The sequence below is a fragment of the Fukomys damarensis genome, unplaced genomic scaffold (assembly GCF_012274545.1).
Source record: "Fukomys damarensis isolate Sample0158 unplaced genomic scaffold, DMR_v1.0_HiC HiC_scaffold_7, whole genome shotgun sequence".
Taxonomy (NCBI): domain Eukaryota; kingdom Metazoa; phylum Chordata; class Mammalia; order Rodentia; family Bathyergidae; genus Fukomys; species Fukomys damarensis.
The window spans coordinates 23,577,330-23,600,140 of NW_022900919.1; the positions used below are offsets into that span (position 1 = coordinate 23,577,330).

General features: G+C 46.3%; 1 protein-coding gene and 1 pseudogene across 4 annotated transcripts; both read left to right on the plus strand.

The window, feature by feature from the left end:
* The first annotated feature begins 137 nt into the window (after positions 1 to 137).
* Positions 138 to 22,765, plus strand: Ctxnd1 (cortexin domain containing 1). Of its 4 annotated transcripts, none has more exons than XM_033761135.1 (3): positions 138 to 216; positions 14,326 to 14,465; positions 15,347 to 22,765. In XM_033761135.1, the coding sequence occupies exon 3, from the start codon at positions 15,459 to 15,461 to the stop codon at positions 15,636 to 15,638; it is 180 nt and encodes a 59-aa protein (XP_033617026.1). In that variant the 5' UTR covers positions 138 to 216; positions 14,326 to 14,465; positions 15,347 to 15,458; the 3' UTR covers positions 15,639 to 22,765. The 4 variants fall into 4 exon arrangements, 3 of the variants coding, with proteins under 3 accessions (XP_033617026.1, XP_033617024.1, XP_033617025.1); XM_033761133.1 differs by having other exon boundaries at positions 15,387 to 22,765; XM_033761134.1 differs by lacking the exon at positions 138 to 216 and adding an exon at positions 4,145 to 4,901 and having other exon boundaries at positions 15,387 to 22,765.
* LOC104860170 lies at positions 142 to 8,697 on the plus strand (annotated as a pseudogene).
* Positions 22,766 to 22,811: the final 46 nt, after the last annotated feature.

The following is a 22,811-nucleotide window of genomic DNA, read 5'->3' on the forward strand; positions in this document are numbered from 1 at the left end:
CGTCAGTAGATGTTTAACCTTCTGTCTTTTCCTAATATCAGTGCCCGAGTAAGAGCTACCAATTCTGCCTTTGAGCAGAGAGGTTCCTGGGGAAAGAGCTTTAGCCTCAAAGACCTTTTGTGAGCTGACAACTACATAAACTGCCTTTTGATGTCCTTCTGAGACAAAGTGACTTCCATCAGCAAACCGCACCTCCTCAGGGTTTTGGAGGGGCAGGTAGGTCACTGATGTCTGTCTGCTTGCATAAGTCTGGGAAATCACTTGCTCACCAGAGTGGCGGTAGTGAAAGTTTTTATAATAACCTCAGGGCTAAGAGCATAGCTTGATACTTGGTAAGCTTCTCCTGTTAAGCACAAGTAACCTTTTGTCTCTAGAATAGTTTTGACCTGATGCGAAGTCAGAACATCTAGCCTCTGTCGCAAAGTTAACTTTGTAGCGTCTGTTACTACAGCTGTAGCTACTATTGTTCTCTGGCAGGGTGGCCATCCAGCAGCCTCGGGATCTGATTTCTTTGAAAAGTATACCACTGGGCAGGATTCTTGTCCTAGCATTTGGGTCAGAATCCCCAAAGCAATTCTTCCCTTTTCTGATACAAAGAGAAAGAAGGGTTTGATTTTTTTGTTTGGATTGGTTGCTGTTATTTGTTTGTTTTTAAGTCAGATATTCTCAGTGCTGGAGCCTGAGTAAAGGTATGTCTTATTTTTTTTAAAGTCATTGTCAATCACTTTTGTCTATTCTAAAGGTACAGACTCAGGGCCTTTTACTGCTTCATATAAGGGTTTTGCCATTAGTCAAAAATAAGTAGCCAGATCCTACAAAAGCCTGCCATTCGTAGGAAGGTTTTTCCAGGTGTTAAGAGTATATCCTAAATATTGAACTCTTGGAGGGATATTGAGCATTTTCTTTGGAAACTCTCTGTCCCTTCTTAGCTAGAAAGGTAAGAGTTTGTACAGTGTTATGGTTAGTTCTTGAGTTGGGCTGCAAACTAGAATGTCATCTACGTACTATAGGATGGGTCTTTCTTCTAGCTTTAGGTTCCTCAAGTCTTTTTCTAGTGCCAGAGCAAAAAGGTGAGGACTGTCTCTAAACCCCTGCAGGAGAACTTTCCAAATATACTGCTGTTTCGCTCTTGTAATGAGATTTTCCCATTGAAAGGCAAACAGAAACAGAGTCTGGATGTAGGGGGATGGAGAAGAATGTGTTTTTAAAATCTAAGACTGAGAAGCAATTAGTATGCCCTGGATTTGGGGGAGAGAACTTTGTTTGACCCTGCCACTAAAGGCTGGATTGGAAGGGCAGCCTTGTTAATGAGGTGAAGGAACGGGAGAATGGGAGTACTGCAAGGGGACTGACAAGGGTTCAAAAGGCCATATTTGAGAAACTTGTCTATGAGAGGCTGGAGGCTTTTACATGCCTCTTCCTTGCTTGGGAAGTCAGGTGGAGTCTTTTAGTATTATAATTACTGGCATAGCTGAATTTGTCCGACCAGGTATTCCGTTGTACCATGCAATATGATTTACCTGTTGGCTAATTTGTTCAGGGAGAGCTGGTGTAGTCCCAGCGAGTAAAATCCACTTTGGTTTTAGCTGAAATTTGAGAATTGCCCTCAGTTTTGTTAATAAATCTCTTCCTAGCAAGGGAGCAGGACATCGTGGGACAATTAGAAATTCATGGTTAAACATTTGACCTTCCAAGTGACATATTAGAGGAGTTAAGACGCCAGCTTGTGACTATGGACCTAGAGGAGAGTTTTCTAGAGAAGGAAATCAGAATGAGCTGCCCCTGCATCTGTAAGCAGTTGAATTGGCTCAGCCATGACATCGAGGTTTATGCAGGGCTCTGTGGAGTAGACGGTGATATGTGTGGACAGGGCCACTGTATGGGCCCTTCAGTCAGAGCAGGAAATGAGGTTTTGGCTGCCCTAGCCCCTCTCTGGGAGCGGGGAGAGTCTAAACCTCCAGTACCAAGATCCGGGTGCATTAACTGCCTCATGTGGGGAACAGGGCCCAGGCGGAGGCTTGGTGCATTCTCATGCCCAGTGTCAAGTCTTCTTATGCTTGAAATAGAAACCCTTTCCTTGGATGTCCCTGAGTTTTTTCTTAGGCAACCTGGATGGGTTTAAAGCATTACCAATTGCAACAGCTATGATCTTAGCCTTTCTCTTTTGTCTCTCCTCCGGGTCCCAATTGAACACAGAAAAGGCCAGCAATTGGGTCACAGGTGTCTGAGGCCCCATCTGAAGTTTTTGTGGCTTAGGCTGGATATCTGGGGCTAACAGATGAAATGTCACATTAGTGCCTCTCCCTCCCTAGAAGATGGATGTATCTTTGTATACTTATGGAAAACCTCTGCTAATCAGTTACAAGACAAAGCTAGATTTTTCTCTGTGCCCAGTCACTTTATTATAATTAACAAACTTTTTATCCCCATGAATAGGGGCAGCTAGCATACTAGACATCATTTCTGGTCTATGCTGAGAATTAAGGTTCTAGTTTGGCTCTATTGAAGGAAGAATAGCTGTTTCTTTCCCTTTTTAAGGCATATTGCTCATCTGCATAGATTTTAGCCTCTTGCAGGATTCTTTGCTTTTCATGTGGATATAACAAGTGGCTAAGATATACTGGATATCTCGCCGCGATAAACAAAGAGCAAGGGCCAAAGTTTGAAACTCACCTACAAACTTACTAGCATCTACTGACAGCCTAGTTGTTCTTGCACTGAAAAAGACATCTGCAACTGAAAAAGGTACCTGCACTCAAGTATTTCCTTCCATTCCTGGGACTTCTTAGGGACAGGACAAGTTGTGCACCACAGTAGTGGGAAGCACCACTTTGGGTTCGATCTTCAAGGCTTAATAGTTGTCACCCAGTGGGACTTAGGGCTTCCTGAGGAGGTTGCTGAGGGAGCTGAGGAATGTTGAGTTTCTTTGGGGCATCAGGCTCTTATAGAGTCCCTTGGTTACTTGGAAAGGATGGACCTGAATTTACTAGACTGAGGGGCATAAGGGGGAGGGGTCAAGGAGACCTCCTAGTTGGTTATCCTTTCTAAATATTATCAGCAAGACTGAAACCCCACTGGGAGACAAATGGAGGTCTTAGAGCAGGGTCATCCAGGACATCTTTGTCTTCCTCAGGGCCCACATTAAGTACCATACTTCTTGAACCTTCCCTTTGATAGTTACCAAAGTCTCAACTGAACATAAGGCATTTCACTCCACCTTTCGTATTTTAAGCAAAAGTACTGTAACTAGAGATAGTCTCATTGTCTCAAGTACTATCCTGTACTTATCTTTTGCCACCTCCCAGTTTATATTAACCCCATACTATATTACAATAGTAGATAAGCTGTTTTTTTTAAAAAATAATGTCAGGATCAACCCTGTTGCACTCATCAAGGATATGACCTACTGTTGAGGTTGGTGGGATCTGTGCAGTGACAAGATCCAACAGGTTCCGCATTACCTCAGCTTGAGTCCTATAGAGAAAGTAGACAAGTAGCCCTGCACTCCTTAAGGTGGTATCCCAGGCATAAGGAGGAGACCCAAGAGTTTTACAAAGCACTCCTTGTGAGACCCTAACTAGACAGATGTCTGAGTGATGCCAACATCATTAAGCACAGAAAAAAGCCCCCCTCCAGAGGCTTTTGTCTCTATATTTGAACCCATTCACTCATTAGGGAGAAGGAGGTGAAGCCGCTTGTTGGCTTTACCTCATCCTTTAACTCTCATGAAGTAATGACTGGACTTCCCCAGGCAAAGTTCTCTTAGCCACCTAGTTGGACCCCTTAATGGTCCACCTTGCGTTTTGAATCCCCTGATAACTCTACTTGTATTTTGAACCCTTTGATGGCTCCACTGACATTTTGAGGCCCTTGATGAATGTGTTTAATCAGAGTGAAACCATATGGGAAAATATCTGTTATATTTACTCTGATAGAGTACTAAGAATTGGGATGGCTCTGTTTTTCTATACTCGCAGTTGCTTTTTTTATTGAGTTTATTGGTAGATTTTAGGTATACAGTACAGTTACATTCATTGTTGGGATCTTGTACCTCTACAGGACAGGTCTTGGTTCTCATTTTTTCCCCTTGTCCCTGCCCTCCCTTCACCCCCTCCTCCCCTCCCCATTTGCAGTTGCTTTAGTTAGGTCTTAAAATGTTAAATGTTGTTCTATTCAGGCATCAAGTATAGGGCTTTAACTTCTCTGCATTTAAACAGGGAAGCATGAAATCCAGGAGAGGACCTCAGGCAGGATCTCAGAGCAGTGTTGCTGGTGCTCAGTTCTGGCCAAAAGCCATGGGCATTTTAACACAGTTAATTTTTTTTTTCCTCTTGTGTTTGCATCAGTCTCCTGGAGGTGGGTAGGATGGGCACGCCCTCCCCGGGATGGGAGCAGATCTCTGGGGGTGCCTGCAGGCCTGTGTTTGCCCTGCCCTAAGCACCTTCCTTTGCCCAGCTTTGGCTCTCCGTTGTAGCTCCGCCCTGCAACGGTTTTCTCATTCTTAAAGGGATGGTCCTTTGGTTGTAGCTCTGCCTGATCAACGGTTTAACAACTTCTTAAAGGGATAGTCCTCACCCTCGCCCCCCAGCAGTTTTCCACCTCCTTGAAGAAATAGTACACAGTTTTTCTTTCAAAAGAAAAAGGTTCCTCTTTATGGTTTCCCATAAGCTCATGTTGTCTTATCAGAGGCTTAGCTTGTAAGGCCAGTTATTGAATCACAAAGGAAAAAAAAGACAGAGGAAAGAGAAAGAAAAAAGAAAGAAAAGATGGAGGCAGATGCGGGCCCACCTCACAGTATGACAAAGATAAGATGGCCGCACCCAACCGGAGCTAAACGGAGAAGCAGCTGTCAGTAAACTCCAGGAAGGAGACCAGGCTAATTTAAAAAACAAACAAAAAAGGTAGCAAACAAATGCAACACAAAGCAAGAAAAAAAATCCATTTATAAAACCTGAGTAAGCAGGAGACCGGGTTAATTTCCAAAAAGAATAACAAAGTAACAAAACAAACTGGGAAAGAGACCAGGTTTATTTCAGAGCACAGTAAACAAACGTAGGGAAAACAAGGCATACCCGCAGAGTAGCAGGCAAGTGGCTACAAAAAAAAAAAAAAAAAAAAAAAAAAAAAAAAAAAAAAAAAAAAAACCAAAAAAAGCCTACATTCTCTTCCCTGTCCTCCATGGCTAAAGCACCAAACAGTTCCCTGACTCCCTGGAGAACTTTATCCAGGCTTAGGGAATAAACTGAGGGAGAGAAGGAGAAGAGAAACAAAAATTGTGCCTAATGTGTAAATATCATATAGTTTCTCTGGTGTGATGAACTAAAAGTGTAAATAAGGATCAAAGTGTATAATTGTTATTGTGTGATAGGAAGAAAATGTCTAAAGGTGCAGGGGAAGTGGGAGAGGTAGGAGAAAGGTAAGAAGGGAAAATAATAAAAGAAAAGGAAAAAATGGAAACAAGTCGTTGTAAATAAGGAAGCGGGGAGGGCATGAAAGGAGGGCAGGGGAATGGGGAAAAAATAAGAACCAAGATAGATTATGTAAAGGTACAGGATCCCAGTGATCAATGTAACTGTATCATATGCCTAAAATGTTGTGGTTTTTTTTTTCCCTGCTTGCCATGGCAAAATGTTGCCTCTTGGCTGGCTTTGTGTTGTCAAGAAGTTCCCTTAGAAACGGCTCGCCAGGCTTACACAGTACGGCTGGTGACATCAGCTTGCACTCGCTCCACTCTCTCTGACTGGAAAGCAGCGGATGACAAGAGACTGAACTGTACCTGCCCCTATTTCCAAACAGACTCATGTTCAACTTCGCTCATACAAAAAGTCTGGGAAAATTGTATTAATCCTTTTTTAATAAAAAGTTAATATAAAATTGTAGCCTAAACAGGAACCTGAACTTTACAGCAACACAACTGGAACAATCCGCAGTGGTGGGAGCAGTGGCAGGAGAAGAGATTTAATTTAGTGGATTTTCTGTGGCTGTTGGTTGCTTGCCAGTCTCACAGTGATGCAAGGTGCACATTTTTTCAAAGGGACGGAGAAGCTGCTGGAGATTTGGTTCTCCCATCAGCAACCTGATACCAATCAGGGATCTGGGGATCTTTGAACTATCCTGAGATTTGACTGGGATGTACTTTTGAAAGATGTGCAATGTTCAATCATAAGTGTGACAAAAACTGACAAGCAGGAGGCTTATATACTCAGTAACAGTAGCACGTTTATCTCCAAGAGACGTTTCATTTGGAAGACGTGGTACCACCCTCTTACTGAAAGCACTGTTTCCTTTGTTGAAGCTTGCTAGGGATCATAGTGGGTTTGACTTTATTCAAAGCTTCTTTCATTCTCATTATCAGAATTTCATGAGGCCTTCTCACCAAGGGTACCCACACCAGAATTTCCAGGAACAAACAGAGTTTCTTAATGCAATTTTCCAAAAAGGAACAGCATATCCCACAGGGCATATGAATTCTGACTGTTGGTACTTGTATACTCTGCATTTCCCAGAGAATCGAGTAATCAGTCAGCCAGATCAGACCCTGGAAATTCTGATGAGTGAGCTGGACCCAGGAGTTACGGACCAGTTCCACATGAAAGATGGTGTTACTGCAAAGGACGTCACTCATGAGAGTGGAATTCATGACCTGATATTAGGTTCTGTCATTGAAGCCACACTGCTCAATCCTAGTGGGTATTCAATGAATGGTACTGTACCAAGGTTGTTTTTTTGTTTTTGTTTTGTTTTTTTGGTACTGGGGATTGAACCCAGGCCCTTGCACTTACAAGGCAGGTGGCAGAACCACTGAGCTAAATCTCCGGCCCTAGACGGAAGGTTTTAAACATCTTGTTTGCCAGACTATTATGTTCAATGATTACAATTTTGTTTTTACCAGTTTTGCTAAACAGCAGCAACGACAGCAGAGTTACTTAAGAAAATTGAAGAAAAAATGCAAAAAGATAACAAGGTGGTGGCTGCTTTCTAGATGTTGACACTGAAAGGAACCAGCGCCTGCCAAAGACCACTCACAGCATGGACAGAGCTTGCATGAGAGAATTTATTAAAGAGCTGTGGTGGCACAGTGGCCGCTCGGGGCGGAAAGGGAACAAAGGAGAAGGGGAGAGTGGGAAAGGGCTTGGTTATATAGTGGGTGACTGGTGTAGGCGGGGCCAGGAACGTGTCAGCTGCACGGGCAGCCATCAGGGGCCACTCTTGGACATTTACTACGACCCGTGACGCGTGAATGGAATGGAAACTACGGTGAAGAGGAAGTTCTTTATCAGAATGGCGGCAGCCATTCCAAGGCACTTATCTTACAGACACCAGGGGCCACCTTGTAGTTGCAGAAAGCCCTAGATGTAATGATAGTGTAATCACTTTGAAGAGTATGCATTGTTATATCAAATAGTTAGACATCTTGTGTGAATGCTGTCTTCTGTGTTTAGGTATTCTGTGCCACTCTTGCCGTGAAATTGAAGTGCATGTAGAAAAAAAACTTTTCCTGTATGAAACTTTTCAATAGTTGTGAAAATAATTCAATTTAGTTTATGCACAGTGTAATATTTCTTCAGGTATCATCCAAGATTCCCCACCCACAAGGCTTTCATCCTCATTAGGGGATGGCCCCTGCCTAATAATCTGGGATGTTTCTATTAAATTGCTGCCAGAATTTTACATCCAGTTACCTCCACTTCCTAGAACATATTCTCTAGTAATATTATTGAAACCAATCTCTACTTCATAAAAATATTTTTGCAACAGCGATTAAAGTTTTTCTTCCATGAGTCAAGTCCTCCTAAGAAAACGATTCCAGTTACTCACTTTGTGCATTACTGTTAATAATAATTTTTCCTGCATTTGTAGTCTTTGATCTCTTCCCTCACCATGGTGTCTTTCCCCTACCTCCAGGCCCCTAAATGAAAGCGATACACTGTGAAAAAAAAGAAAAGGGAGGGAGGGAGAGAGAGAGAGAGAGAGAGAGAGAGAGAAAGAGAGAAAGAGTTGTCAAACAAAAGTATTCCAGGTCCTTGTCTCAGAGAATTGGTCAAGATCACATAGTGCCAAAAGTTTACTTGAAAATGAGGGATAAAGGGATAAAGGAAGAACTAACTCTACAGAGCAAATTTAGGCCAAACACAGAAAAGAATAAAAGGTATACCCCATGTCTAGGAGAGGCAGGTAGGCTATCCTGAGGAGTGAGGATAGTGAGCTTCTGGTGGAATCTGGTCTCTTTTATGCTGACCACATCTCCTGGGAGCTTTGGAGAAGTTCTACATACAGTCCTGAGAGTTATCTGGTGGCCTTGGGGACTTGACATTTACAAGTTCTGCCCACTTCTCCAACTGCCCTGGGATCTTGTAAATGACAGGTCCTGCTTATTTCCCCAGCCAGCTTTGCCACACCCTACCACCTATATCATTGCTTAGCTTGGAATCAAATATTTCTGGAGAATTTGGTTTGGACAGCTTTGATTCTCAGTTTGTGAATGAACATGTCCCCCTCACTCCAGGTGATGATGAAATTGTGATGAAGACTGATCAGTCTGAATTTGAGGGTTTTGAGTAGTTTATCAGTCCTCTTTTCGTATCTGCAGAAGAATGGGTCTGATCCTCATTTGTCAACTATGTGTCCTGATGAGGTGGCCATTCAATGCGTGGATAAACTTGTTACCATCCTGGATACCATTAACTATCTCATAATTGTCTGGAAGTTAATTTTAATTTCTTTTTTGTAGTTAGATTTCAATGTAATACTTGATTGATTTTTATACTCTTTAATAGAGGATATTGGAGTTTTTTTTATAGATAGTTGCTTTTTGTGATTTGACTTAAATAACAAGGAGGCACTGACTTGTTAACCAAACTTGAAAACACATTCCTTCTATTTATTTATGGAGATAGAATATGTAGTATTTTTCCTTATTATTTACTATATAGGAAAATAACTTGTCTTTTAGGTAGAATGTTTTAACTCTGTCTGTTTCTCTTCAAACCACATTTTCTATACTTGTGGGCTCAGTTTAGGGAGTCTTCAGTGAAACCCAAAAAATAATAATTTTGAATAAATGTACAGAAAACACAGACACCGTCTATTATATAATAATGGCGAACTGCGCCAGGGGGATGCAGGCACATTTTTCTGGGTCTTAAACTTCTGAAACAATAAAGCAATCAAAGCAGCAGTAGGTTTTGATGTAGCAGAGGGAAAAGTACAGGCCTCTGGCCTGGAATACCCATGTGTACAAGCAGGAGTATGTATCTCCTTTCCACTTCACCTAATGACGTACATTGTATGTAATTCCTCAGCTTACTTTTTTTCACTGCAAGCATTTCCTGTCCCCTTAGGTGTTCTCCTGGCACAGAAACACTATGTCTGTTTGACCATCCCACTGCTGACAATGAATCTTGTCAACCAGGTTTTCACTGTTACAACAATCCTGCAGTGAACGTCTTTCAGAACCCTGGAGAAATCCATCTGAATGTTCACAGACAGATGAATAGAGTACGGTATATGCACAATGGAAAACCATTCAGCCATAAAAAGGAGTGAAATCCTGTCCCTTTTGATCGCATGGATGAGCCTACAAGATGTTGTGCTAATTGAAATAAGCCAGGCATGGACAATAACCTCATGTTCTCACTCATATGTAGAGGATAAGTTGCTCACATAGAAGTAGAAAGCAGTCATTTCCAGAAGCTATGAAGGGTGCAGGGGAGGGGGTAGAGCAAGTTTGGTTTTCAGGAACAAAAGTTAAAGAACAGCAAGTTCTAGTGCTCTATAGTGCAGTAGGGTGACTGTACTTAACAGTAATTATTGGATATTTCCAAATAGCTCAAATAAATGATTTTGAATGTTCCCAACATGAAGAAATAATAGATAAACTAAACAATTTGATTTTATCTTTACAAATTGTATTCATGCATCAAAATATACCCATGGGCAATTATTATCTATCAACTAAAAATAAAAAAAAATTGAAATTCCAGAGTAAGGGCATAGCATAGCATTGACGAGACATATGTCGTCATTGTCAGCACTGGCCAGTCAACAGGCATCAGTGAATGACTGAAATTCCTAAGCTTCATGCTCCTGGGCTCCACAGCACACAGTCAAACACCAGTGGCTGAATAATCCTGAGTTGCCCCCATGATGCCTTCTCTTATTTCAAGGCATTGAGTAGAAAAATTCAAGATATGCCAAGAAGGAATAGGCAAAAAAAAAAACAAACAAAAAAACCAAAAAACCCAGGTTCTCAGGTAGGAATCCAGAGAGCCATGCCCTAGGGCTATTGTCAAACCTGAGGAGAGACCAGCCTTGCTTGTGAGAAGTGAACCCCAGCTCAAGCTGGCTCACCCCCATGGGATTAAGATGTTCTTCCTGCACCCTAGCCTCCTCTTCCTCCTAGAGGAAGCAGTGACCATTATCTAGAGCATTGATGTTCAGCGTCCAGTGGAATTTTCATCAGATGCATCAAGAAATTGAACCAAAAGAAAAAGTGAACCATAGAGGCAGACCCACAGATGACCCCAATATTGGAATTATCATGTGGGCTTTGAAAACATTATGATAAATATGTTCGAGGAAAAAAGAGGAGTGATAATTTTCACTGGAGAATTGACATTATTTGTAGAGATCAGTTGGAAATTCTGAAACTGAAAAGTATGGCTGAAATGAAAATTTAGTAGGCAGTTTTAACAGGAAGACACAACAGCAGAGAAGATTAATGGTAGTTCAGCAGAAAATACTCAGGCTACAGGATAAAAAGAAAAAAAGTGCAGAAATAATGTATAATAAAACAATGTAGCAAAAAGGTCAAGGTGCACTTGAGTACCAGAAAGTGAAGAAAGAGATAAAAGAGGAAGATGGTATTTGAAGGAGAAGAGCAAGGATTTTCTAAAGCTGGTAAAATATCACATGAGATAGCAAAAGTAGTAAAAACTAAGAAAATACAATGAAAACCATACCTCTTCACATCCATGGTAAAACTATTAAAAAACAAAGACAAAGAGAAACCCACTAAAAGTGTACATGATGTTCCCCAGTTAAGACCTTGGGGAACATTAAGTCTGTGATCCCTTCCTAAAGGACATGCTGCATAGCAGTCTACAGCCAAACAGAGATAACAGGAAATACTTCAGCCCAAGGACTTCTTTAAAGGACAGCCTTAAAGAGTCTTAACCACAAAACTGAGAAGGAACTGAGGTGGGCACAGAGTAGCAACAGGACTTGGATGTCACATATCCTGACCACACAGACCCAACAGACTGACAAGGGTAGGATGGGGAAGGAGGAGGACTCAACACCTAATAGCTGGGAATAGGAAGACAAGAGGTTGACAATTCAGATTACAAAACTGGAAGAGAGCAAAGGCAAGCAATTAAAAAGCTAATTCTGAGGAGGGAAAAGTCTATCTGTGGTTGCCAAGGTACAGTTAGACAGGAAGCTTTGTGGACCACTGCCCAGGAGGGTGGCCACACATGTACCATGTGCTTCAAGAAGAAAGAAGAAATGATGTTTGAGGAGACAGATATGTTCACCCTGATTTAAATATTATACAGTTATACATGTATCAAAACATTACAGGGTACCTTGTTCATGTGTACGGTTTATATTTTTATGTATCTGTTCAAGTGAATTTAAAAAAAGAAAGTGCTAGTGATCAAAATTAGGTGGCTGAAGAGAAAAAGAACAAGTTAGAATAAAGGGAAAAATACGAGTGAAATTAAATAAATATTAAATAAAATGAATACATTTATCTAAATTTTCTGCTTCCAAGGTCAAAAAAGATAGACCAAAAAGTCCAGTAGAAATCGTGGATAAAGGATATTAGCAGAGAGTTCACATAAAAGGAAATACAAATGGATTCTGAACATATGAAAGATGTACGCTTCATTTGTTACAAGAAATGAAAATTAAAACTAACCCAAGAGTTAGTAGGGCATATGGATTTTTCAAATCTCAAAAGTGATACAGAATATTTGCACATCTCACAATACATAAATTTTAAAGAACTACCGGCAAATACTGAATTCTAGTTACAGAGATACATACTGAAGTGACTTTGAAATGTACTGTAAGAAAATAAGTCAGGTGTGATGGGCCACACCTGTAATCCCAGCACTCTGGGAGGCTGAGGCAGGAGGATCAAAAGTTCAAGCCCAGCCTGGGCAATTTAGGAACTTAGCGAGACCCTAACTCAAAGTAAAATATAAACAGTAAACAAAAGACTAGAATGTATCTCTATGTGAAGAAGGCTCTAGGTTCAATCCCCAGTACCATATGGGGAAAAAAATAAGGGTGATAGGTGGATAAATATGAATAAATGAAAAATATAACAATTGCCAGTCTCAGTGATGAATATATGTGTCTGCTATCTGTACAAGACTTTCACCTTTTCTGTTTGAGGAAAATGTTCAATAAAATGATAAGAAAAAAATCTCTAGAAAACATTTTCCCCCAAATTGGCAAAAATATAAAAGCCCAATAACTGTTTTCAAGGCTGTAGGTTAGCATACCCCATCTCAACCTTTGCTAGTAGAAGGAAGCTTACTCGGGTGAATACAACTTCTAAGAATACTAATAATCAGAATTAAAGTGCATTTATCCTTTGACATCATCTAAACAAATTTACTCTACCGACATATAAGAAGAAGACATAGGAACAAGAATATGTGTATATCACTGTATGATAAAAGATTGGAAATCATTTTTTCATACAAGAAAGGTTAAATGGACTATGTTATATCCACACTGCAGAATCCATGCAGCCATCACAGAGAAAGAGGCAGCCTTCTTTTTGGGGTTTTCTGTTTTTTTTTTTCGGTACTGGGGATCGAACTCAGGTCCTTGTGCTTGCAAGGCAGGCAGCAAAACCACTGAGCTAAATCCCCAGCCCGAGGCAGCCTTCTATTTATCAATCTAAGATCATTTCCAAGATGTAATAAGGAACAAAGTAACATGCAGGACATTTTGTATAACAGGCTTACATTTATATGAAAACATATAAACACATATAGTTTCCTCCATGAGCATAGTCTAACCCAGGTAAGAAGGACATCTAAAGGCCTGATCAGTGGTTGACTCTGGAGCTGAACTGGGTCATGGGGTTAGGGAAAGTTTAAAAACTGCACTGTTCTCTTTGTACTTTTTGAGTTTTGAACTGTGCATAAGTATTCTTTATGCAACAAATTTCAATTTAATCCTCAAAAACTTAATAGCAGAATCACCAACCCAGCAACCCCACTTCCCAGTATAGACTCAAAAGACCTGAAAGTGGGGATTCAAGAGATACTTGTACCCCAGAGTTGATGGTATTTTAACCCCAGTGGGGTGGGAACAGCTCTGCCACACAATGACAGATGAATGGATGAACAGAACATTACCCATTTACACAAAGGAATATTCAGCCTTGACAATGAAGGAAATTCTCACCATGCCACAACTTAGAAGACCCTTGAGAACACTGTGCCAAGTGAAATAAGGCCGTCACAAAAGGACTGAGGCTGAATGATTCCATTGGTATGATGTCTCAGTTACTTTTCTTGTTGTGGAGACAAAATCCCTGACACTCAAAGGAGAGAAGGTTTTTTTCAGCTCACAGTCTGTGGAGGCTCAAGCCTATAAGTCAACTGGATCCATGGTGACATGGCAGAGGAGAAACAGTCCATGGCAAGACAGGCAGGAAGCAGTGAGCAGCAGTTGCACCCTGCCTTCTCTATTCCTTTGTATTCCATCCAGGTAATAAGCCTATTGATTGGTTCTAAGAACACCTAGGGTGGAACTCCCATTATCCAGACCCAGAACTATGCTAATTCCAATCAGTGGACTAATTTAGTACCACAGACTCTTAATCCCAGTATCACAGCCCCAGATCCAGCCAGCTCCAAAGAGCCCCACTTCTGAGTGCATGAGGCCTGGAGGGCACATCTAGATACACACTGTAACCTACCAGATACCCAGGGTAGTCAAATTCACATAGTTGGGAAAGCAGAATAGGGGTTGCTAAGGCTGGGGATGGCGAGAATGGAAACTTACTGATTAATCATACAGTGCTTCAATGTGAGCTGATGGAAAAGTCCCAGAGATAGATGGTAAGGATGTACCTAATACCAATGGAACTGCATACTTAGAAACTCAAGAGACTAAATGTTATGTTGTATGTATTTTGCTATAATCTTTCTATATTTAGAAAAAAGAAGGAAAGAAAAACCAGCATTGGCAACACAGTGTGCCACTCCCACCTGCCCAGGGAGCAGCTGCTCTGCTGCCCTTCCAGCCAGCACAAGACACAGCCAAGATCACTGGAAATAACAAACCCTTCTGTTTCAGCCCTGCCAGCCGTGCTGCTCCCTCTGGGAAGGCCACACTGTGTCCATCGGCTCCTGGCTGTGATGTCTGGCCACCTTCCCTCCCTCCCAGAGCCGCCCGACCCGGGGTCCTTATGAAGTGGTGACTGCTCCAGCCAGCAGGTCAGTGTCCCTGGGAGCAAGGAGGACAGAGCAAGATCTGAGAAGGGAAGCATAGTTGCCTCTGGTTGTGGCTGTTCCAGACCCAGCGGGCCAGTGTCTATGCAGAAACTCTTGCAAAGCTTGAGGAAAGGGGATCCCCACTTTGCCTTCCACCAGAGCCCTAGTGTTTGGGATCTGGATAAATCACTTCCCTGCTCTGGGACTCAAGTTTCCATATTTGTAGATAGCTGGCTAATTGCTTCCAGGCTGTTGTGAATTTCCACAATAAACTGGAAACAGCAGCATGGTGTGGCACAGACTCAGTGAAGATGGGGATGGCTGTGTGGGACTCTCCCTGGAGTCTGGCCAGGCTGTAGGAAGCTGACCTCCAGTCCCACTGTCCCCGGGGACTGTGGCTGGGCTGGATCGTGGCTGGTAGGGTGGATTGCACTATCCCTCTCCTCCTGTGAAGCCAAGTCACTGAGTCCCCCAGGATGAATGAGAGCCAGTAGGGCCACCAGTCATAGTGAGCAGGGTGGGGCTGCTGATGGTCCCCACCAGCCTCGCCTCATCCCAGCAGCTGTGAGGCTCAGGAGGGAAAGGGGATGCAGGTGCTTGGTCCCCAGCCCTTCAGACTGTGGACCCCTTCAGTCCACTTACACATTGGGCTCAGCACTCACATTCACCTACATAAGAGAGGGACTGGACAGCCCAGCTGAGTGGACAGCATGGCCTTGTTCTCATAAAAGTGGTGACCTGAGACACATTCCTGGGATCCCTGTCACCTCACCTCCTGTTCCTACTCCCCCAGCAAACCCAAGCTGTGGGCTGTGCATGTGGGTCCCAGGAGGAACCCCCCCCAACTCCCTATGTGGTGGCCTGAGTGGAAGCTGTCACCCCAGGGAACAGACAAGTGGCTGTGACACCCTCCTGCCACCACAGCTCCCCACAGGAGTAGAAGATGGTACTTGGCCAGCCGGACCCCGAAGAGAAGCCCACGGCTGCTGCCGCACAATGGGAGAGCCCACGCCCGAGCCTGCCTTTGTCGACGTGGACAAGGGTCTGACTCTGGCTTGCTTCGTCTTCCTCTGCCTCTTCCTGGTCGTGATGATCATCCGCTGCGCCAAGGTCATCATGGACCCCTACAGCGCCATCCCCACATCCACATGGGAGGAGCAGCACCTGGATGACTGAGGCCCTGGTGTTGCCTGACCTGGTCCCCAGCTCAGCCCACTGAGGCCAGGGATGGTGTGGGTTCATCTCAGCCCTGCTGGCTGTCACACTTAGGGGATTCCATGGTGCTGGAGATGTGGCCACCTGGGGACAAAGGGCACTGATCCCAGACTCAGCGGGCTGGGCTGCAGCCCAGGCAGGCACCCCTCTGACACTGGTGGGTGGTCCCCTTCCCCAACTCCTGTGTGCCTTTGGAAACTGAGTCCGGAACAGGCACTTCTCACCAGAAGTGGTCTGGTTTCCAGGGACTCTATCCTTGAAATGCAACACAGCACACAGAGGTCCCCAGCAGAGACACCCCCTGAAGCCATACCACAGCCCCAGGGACAAGAGTGGAGCAGTGAGGGGGAGAGGCACAGGGAACTCCCCCCAAAACTAACAGAGGCACATAGGCTACTTTGAAGCAGTATTTTTTAAAACCCAGACATAAAGGAAATATATTTTTCCTATCATAAGTGAAATGTGTGTTTTAGAAGCTTGGGAAAATGCAGTTAAATAGGTGGAAAAGAGCACTTATAACCCCACCTCCCAGAACCCACTGTTTGATATATTTCTTCCAGCCTTTGATACATGTATTTTTTAGCCGAATTCCCACGGTGTGCATAATGCAGCATTGCTGCCAAGACAGCAGACGCACTGGGACTGTGCTCCTGGGGGCTTCCTGACTGTACTTTGCTTTTCACTGACTTCTCACACAAAACCACTTCACCCCGAAACCCTGGAGGTGCACAGTCTAAGATGAGACCTGGGCTTCATCCTGCCCTGGCCTCTCAGAGGAGTTTAACCTTGAACGAGTCACCTTGCTGTTGGTGCCCGTCTCCTCATTGTAGGGTGGAGAGGAAAGAAAGCCTTGTTTGTTTTTGTTTTGGGTTTGTTTTTGGAGCGGGGCACTTTCCTCACATGTCTGAAAGTAAAGGAGAGGAAGTGCTTTAAATGTAGATGTGAGGGCAATGAAAACGTTCTCCTCCTCTTCCTCTTCCTCCTCCCTCACCCACTCCTGTGACCCTGCATCTGGAGTCCTGGACCAGCACCCAGAAACCTGCTCCCATGCCCCAACTCCTCTATCTTCTTGTGTGACCCCCAAATAGCTCAGCTTTCTGAGGAGTGGGGGAGGAACATCTACCTCACACAGTTGCTGTGAATGAAATGAGCACATTGGCAAACCCAAGGGTCCTTTCTGGGGTCTACCTCCCTGGGAGAAGCTGGGTCCCCGGAGTCCCCTCTCCCTGTGGAGCCTGAATTCCAGCCAGGACCCTTGGTTAGAAGATTCTCACAGCAACCCTTGGGCACCTGACCTTGAGGGACATGGTGCCCACTGGCTTATGTCATTGCCACTGTTTTCACACGATGCGTAGGCCAGACCATCAGAGTCCCTCCCTCTGTGTGCATCCTCCCGAGGCATGGCCTGCATTTCATCAGAAGGTGGGAGCCTCAGCCTTCTCTCCTCTCACCTGGGCATTGTCCCCAGCCCACTGCAGGCCACCTGGCAAGTCGGTTTCCAAAGCCCTGTCACTTCTGGGTGACCTCTGAGGACAAGGCCACCACTGTTCAGGCAGCATCCATGTTACCAGGTGTCCCCTCCCCACAGGTGGGACACACAGAGGGGTGACAGTGGAGGCAGTGGCCACAATGCATGGCAGGGGGCAGAGTCTAAAGCAAAGCCAACCGCCCTTGGAACCTACCTCAGAGACGCCAGGCATTTCCGTGAGAAGCCACTGACACAGCCGACTCACAGTCAGCTCACTCCCAGTCAGGCTTGGTGGGGGAGCAGGTCCGGTGGAGCTCCCTGGAGGTCTCTAGGGCCCTGGGAGTGAGAGCAGGTTGCCCCAGGGGCTGTGCCACTCAGACTATGGCTGGAAGGCCACCCTCTGCGACCCTGGGGAGCTTGTAGAACCCATAATCTTTCCCACCTCCACACCCCTTGGGCCTACAGAATTAAATCTCTGGATCTCAAGCACACTCACATTGGGTTCCCTAGGTCACAATTATTTTCACACCTAGATTTGCTAATACTTTCCATCTTATCTCTTGACACCTTCCTTGGTGGGAAGAGGGAACAGTAACATTCCAGAAAGGGTAGAAAATATAAAAATCACTCGCAACCATCCCCCCACAATCAAACAATTTTTATTTTGTGCACACATTCCCGTCTAATCCTGGTTCATGTGCAAGCTGTGTTTTTCACGCACGCCATCAGTTGTCCGACTTCAGTCAGAACTTCAGTCAGACTTCAGTCGATGCCACAGCACAAGCTTGTTTCCACACTGCTGCTTCATACTTACTGTGTTTCCCTACAAATAAGACCTGGCCACAAAATAATCAGGCTTGACAATGAGATCAGCAATGCCAGCCCCAGTAAGCCCATCCTGACCTTCCCTGCCTTACGGAGCAGCCACTGAGCAAGAAAATAGTGAGGTCAGGGAAGGCTCGGATAAGCTGACTGGGGCTGGCTTTTCTGATCTCTAGTTTTCAAGGCTGATTTGTATTTTCTGGATCTAGGTAGTCTTTTGGAGGAAAGAGGGTAGCACTCTTGTGGGACCCAAAATGTGGCATCTAATGTGCCCACAGCCCTGCACAGCCCTCTTATTATATGTACCCTTGGGTTGCTTCCATTTTCCCGCTTATACACCTAAAATGAAGACAAAGACAGCTGGGCACGAGGGCTTATGCACAGTGGGGATGAATACAGCTCATAGCTCACCTTTCCTCCTCAGAGACACTGGGGACACCTACCTGTCTGAGGTTGACAGTGCAGAGGGAGAAACAAGTGAAACTTCACACTTCTGTTGTGATGTCTGCTGCTAAGGAAGGGATGTGGTGGCCTTGGGGATCTGAGTGGCTTAAGCAGTTTCTTCAGTTGTCCCCAGACCCCAGACACTAACTCAATCCCAAGGGGGTTGGTCCTGCTTTCAGACACCCAGTGGAGAGGAGTGCAAAGCCCACCACGTCCACAAGGGTGACCTGCACCTCTCAGTCTCACTGTTGAGGACTCATCCTGGCTTGTGACAATGGCTACCTGAAGTACCCCTGGTGGCCCTGTCACTGAGAGATGCCACTGAATCGCTGGATCACATTCACATGGCAGCCACTCTACCCAGTCCTAGCACAAAGACAGAGCAGGGTGCCTCTGTCCAGAGGGGCCTGTGGCCTCTCCCCAGCAGCCTCCTGCCCTACACCCTGGTGTCCCTGACATTCACCCACTAAGACCCCTCCCGGCGGGGCTCTCCCTGCTCCACGTCCTCACAGGAAAGCAGGGTTGGAGAGCATTTAGTGGAAGGACATCACAGAGGTCGATCAAGGGTCAGGGAAGCAACAGTGGGGGGAGGTGACCTGCCAGAGGACAGTGACAGTGTGAAGCTGTAATCACTCAGGAGACAAGGCACGACTTGGATTAGGGTTAGGATTAGTGCTGCAGCACTGGTGGGGGAGTCATAAGCAGAGATCAAAACTCCTTCCCTGCTGCAGCCCACTGGGAGTGGAGTTGGGGAGACCTCCTCCTGTCCCCCAACCCCTGCCTGGGCTGTCCAGTGCCCAAATCAGCAGGAGCTTATGTTGAGTCCACCCCTTACAATTTATGAATTGTGCTCAGGTCCAGGGAAAAAGATGGCCCCAAAGTAAGGCCACCAAGAAGTCCCATCAGCTGCCATACAGTCTGGGGCGCTATCACATCTGTTCCACTCCGTAGAACTCAAATCACAGTGCAGCCATGCTGAGGTGAGCAGGGCGACTGAACGTGAAACTGGCCACTAAGCTGGCTCTTGTCTGACCGCTGAGCTGAGAGGCATCTCACCGGGCAGCATGACCCAATCTTCCCTCGCAGACGGTCTGAGTTCATGGTGCTCTGTATCAAGCGGTCCCAGTCAACCCATTCCCAAAGAACATGGAGCCGTCTTAAAGGCCTCCCTGGAAGCACTCTAGAACTCCCGAGGGTAACTGCTGAGTGGGGCAGCACGACCAACACAGTGCTCCAAGGACCGACAGCTCAGCATCTGAGGGAGCCACGGAGGAATCTACATTCTGCTCCCACCCTGGACTTAGCAAACGGGAACATGGGTCATCGGGGTACCAGGGGCCCCAGAGAACCCCTGGACTCCAGGCTCCATCCTTGTCCCCATGGTGTAGCAACAGCCCTGTTATCTCTTAGGTATTGTGACAAATTCCCTGGCAGCACAGTGACCCTTTTGCCTGCAGGTTCAACGTAAGGGCCCCAAGTGCTCATCTTGGACCATCTGGGCTTCTACTAACAGGACTGTAACTACATTCCTTTGTGGAAGCATTGTGTCTTGGTCCCTAAGGATTTCTGAACCTCCGAGCCTACAGTTTTAAGGATAGAAAACAAAAAATCTCCTGAATGGATTGCTAAGTGTAATAGAAAAAGGGGTCACTTTCACGCCCAGCCTGTGGCCCCCAGAACAGGGGACCTGGGCGGGAATAGGAAGCACATGTGTGGCCTCTGGCCGAACACAAACACTTCTCCCTCCAGGATACGGAGGAAAAGGAATCCTGTAACATTGTTGGCAGGAAGGGAAATGAGTGCATATAGAAAACCAACTAAAAGTAGAACTCAGTCCCATCCTGGGACTCAATCCCTCTGTCCAAAGGAAGCGGAATTGGTGTTCCAAGGAGCCGTGTGCACTCCCATTTTCCTGCCACACTAGTAATAAAGGCCAAGAAATGGAATCGACCTAAGCATCCACCGGCCGATGGGCGGATGAAGAACGAGCACTGCACACACACAGGGGCGCAGGTTCCAGCCACGGGAAAGGATGCAATTTTTTCAGTTGGGGCAGCATGGATGGACCTGGAGGTCGTTAGGCTAAGCGAAAGCATGGACTGCATGATCTCACTTGTTATCTCGTAAAAGTGATCTCAAAAATCGCAAGTGGTTACCCTGGCGGAAGCAAGCAGGGAAAAGCGGGTCAATGGGTGCTGTTACAGTTAGGAGAAAAGAGCTCTGGCGTGCTGTGACTTCACATACGGCAACTCACCACTGATTTCAAAGAAGCCACACGAGAGGATCTCCAAGGTTCTCACCTCAGAGATCCGTGTTTGAGATATACGTTTCCCCAGATTTAAATATTATAGTGTAAACATCGAAACCACAATGCCCCATAAATATGTACAATTTTGTGTCCATTTAAAAAAATAGGAAATGAAAATAAATGACATGAGGTCAATAGTGCCTCCTGCAGGTCAGGCCTGGGACAGCCCTCCTGGGCCCCTGAAACTCAGCCGGGTCGTCTGCTGTGGGGACAGGGCGGAGGCTGTGGTATGTCTGTGGGGTGACTGAGTTGGGCTTGCCTGGTTTGAATGTGACCCCCATGTTCCCACAGTGGAAACCTAGTCCCCATGCAGCATGGGTAGGAAGGGCGGACTGAGATGAGACAATCGGGCCCTGGGTGCCACTGCAAGAGGGGGTGTCTGGCCTACTTCCCCTTTCCTCCACCCATCCGGTGCCTCCAGCCAGGTTACATGAAGCAAGAAGGCTGTTGCAGGACGGAGGCCACCCTTGACCTCGGACTTGTGCCTCCACATCCCCAGCCAGAAACACCGTGACCTAGTGTGTGGCCTCTGCTGGGTCAGCATGACCCACGGGGCAGAAGCGGCCTGAGGCACCACCTGGTAGGGCAGTTGGTTAGTTCCATCCGAAGGGCATGTGTCTGCTCCCACTCCCTCCAGGACAGAAGAGGGTCACTCATCTGCCACCAACCGGCTGGCCCATCTCACTGCCCACCCCTGCGGACAGAGCCACACGGGGCCCTTGGCATTGGTCTCAAGTCCCTGCAGGCTGTAAACCCAGAAGCAAAGGGAATGCTGCCTTTTAGAGGGAAAGCACTCCCTGCATGGCTCCCGCCCCACCACGGCTGCTTCCTTCATGATGCCACTGGGCACACAGCAGAGCGGACAGAGGGGCCCACGCTGCAGGCTGGCTGCCCTGCCCACCTGACTGGAAGGCCTCTTCTGCATGCAGCCCTCCACCAGGCACCAAAGTGGTCACGAAATCTTGACACTGTGCCCCACCCTTGCTCACCCTCTCCCTGGGGCCTCTTGTCCTTTCTTGCACAGAGCAGCACTGGACCTGGCTGCTGAGGGCGGCCAGCCCCACATGCATCCCAAGCTGCCAGGCACACCTGGTACACAGGGTCTTCTGAGCCGTCAGCCCAAGGGGCAGGGAGCTGCTACTGCTCTGGGTCCACTCAGAACCAGCAGCCTGTGACCCAACCGGGAGACACATCCGGCACAGGCGGAGCTTCCTTCAAGACTCCCAGTCCTGAGCCTCCCCTCCACTGGGTTGATCAAGGAGAGGCTCCCCATGCCTCTGCCCCACAGGAGACACCCACCAAGATAGCCCCAGTGTGCAAGCCCTGAGTTTTCCTGGGGTCCCCCCAGTGCCACCATGTCATCCACACAACAGCAGTCCACCGAGATTTCTACCCGCCAATCTCTCTGCCCATGGCACCCATCCAGCCTGCTCCCTGCTCCTCAGCTCTCTAGCCACCCCACCACAACACACACATCTGGGATCACCACCTAGCTCTCACCTGCCCGAGATCGCATCCCCTGCAAGGACAGGGCTGGGGCTCTGGCACCCCCCAGCATGTGCTAAGGACCACACCTGTGCCCCTCACCTTTCCAAGTGAGGGAGTGGGCACCTCAGGCTTGGGAGAGTCACCAAACATAAGCTAGGCCTGGGGCTGCAGGGGGACCTGACAGGGAGGGCCAGTTGGGGCTGAGAGTACAGCATGGTGATGTCCTGGCCAGGGTACTCAGATGAGGCAAGACATTATTCTAGACGCATCTGTGGAAGATGACATCAACAAAGCTGAAATCAATAACTGTGGGTGAAACAGTGTTCCAGGAAGTAGGTGGGCCTGGTCTAATCAGGTGACAGTGTCAAGAAAGACTTCCCAGGAAGATGGATGTTGCCTGCAGTATGTCTTCAGCTTATGTGCAACTCTTTCCAGTCTCAAGGCTGGCAGGCACCCTGGGCCCCAGTATCACATGAGCCAATATATTCAAGTAAGTATGGACATGGACATGCACACACGCACAACCCCCCACTGTGTCTCTAGTTAAGGAAGCACCATGCCTAGCCTGCCAGCCTAGGGCCTTTGCTGGGCTCACACACAGCCT

Excerpts from the sequence above, each read along its gene's own strand:
- Ctxnd1 (XM_033761135.1), top strand. The coding sequence starts at position 15,459 with ATGGGAGAGCCCACGCCCGAGCCTGCCTTTGTCGACGTGGACAAGGGT.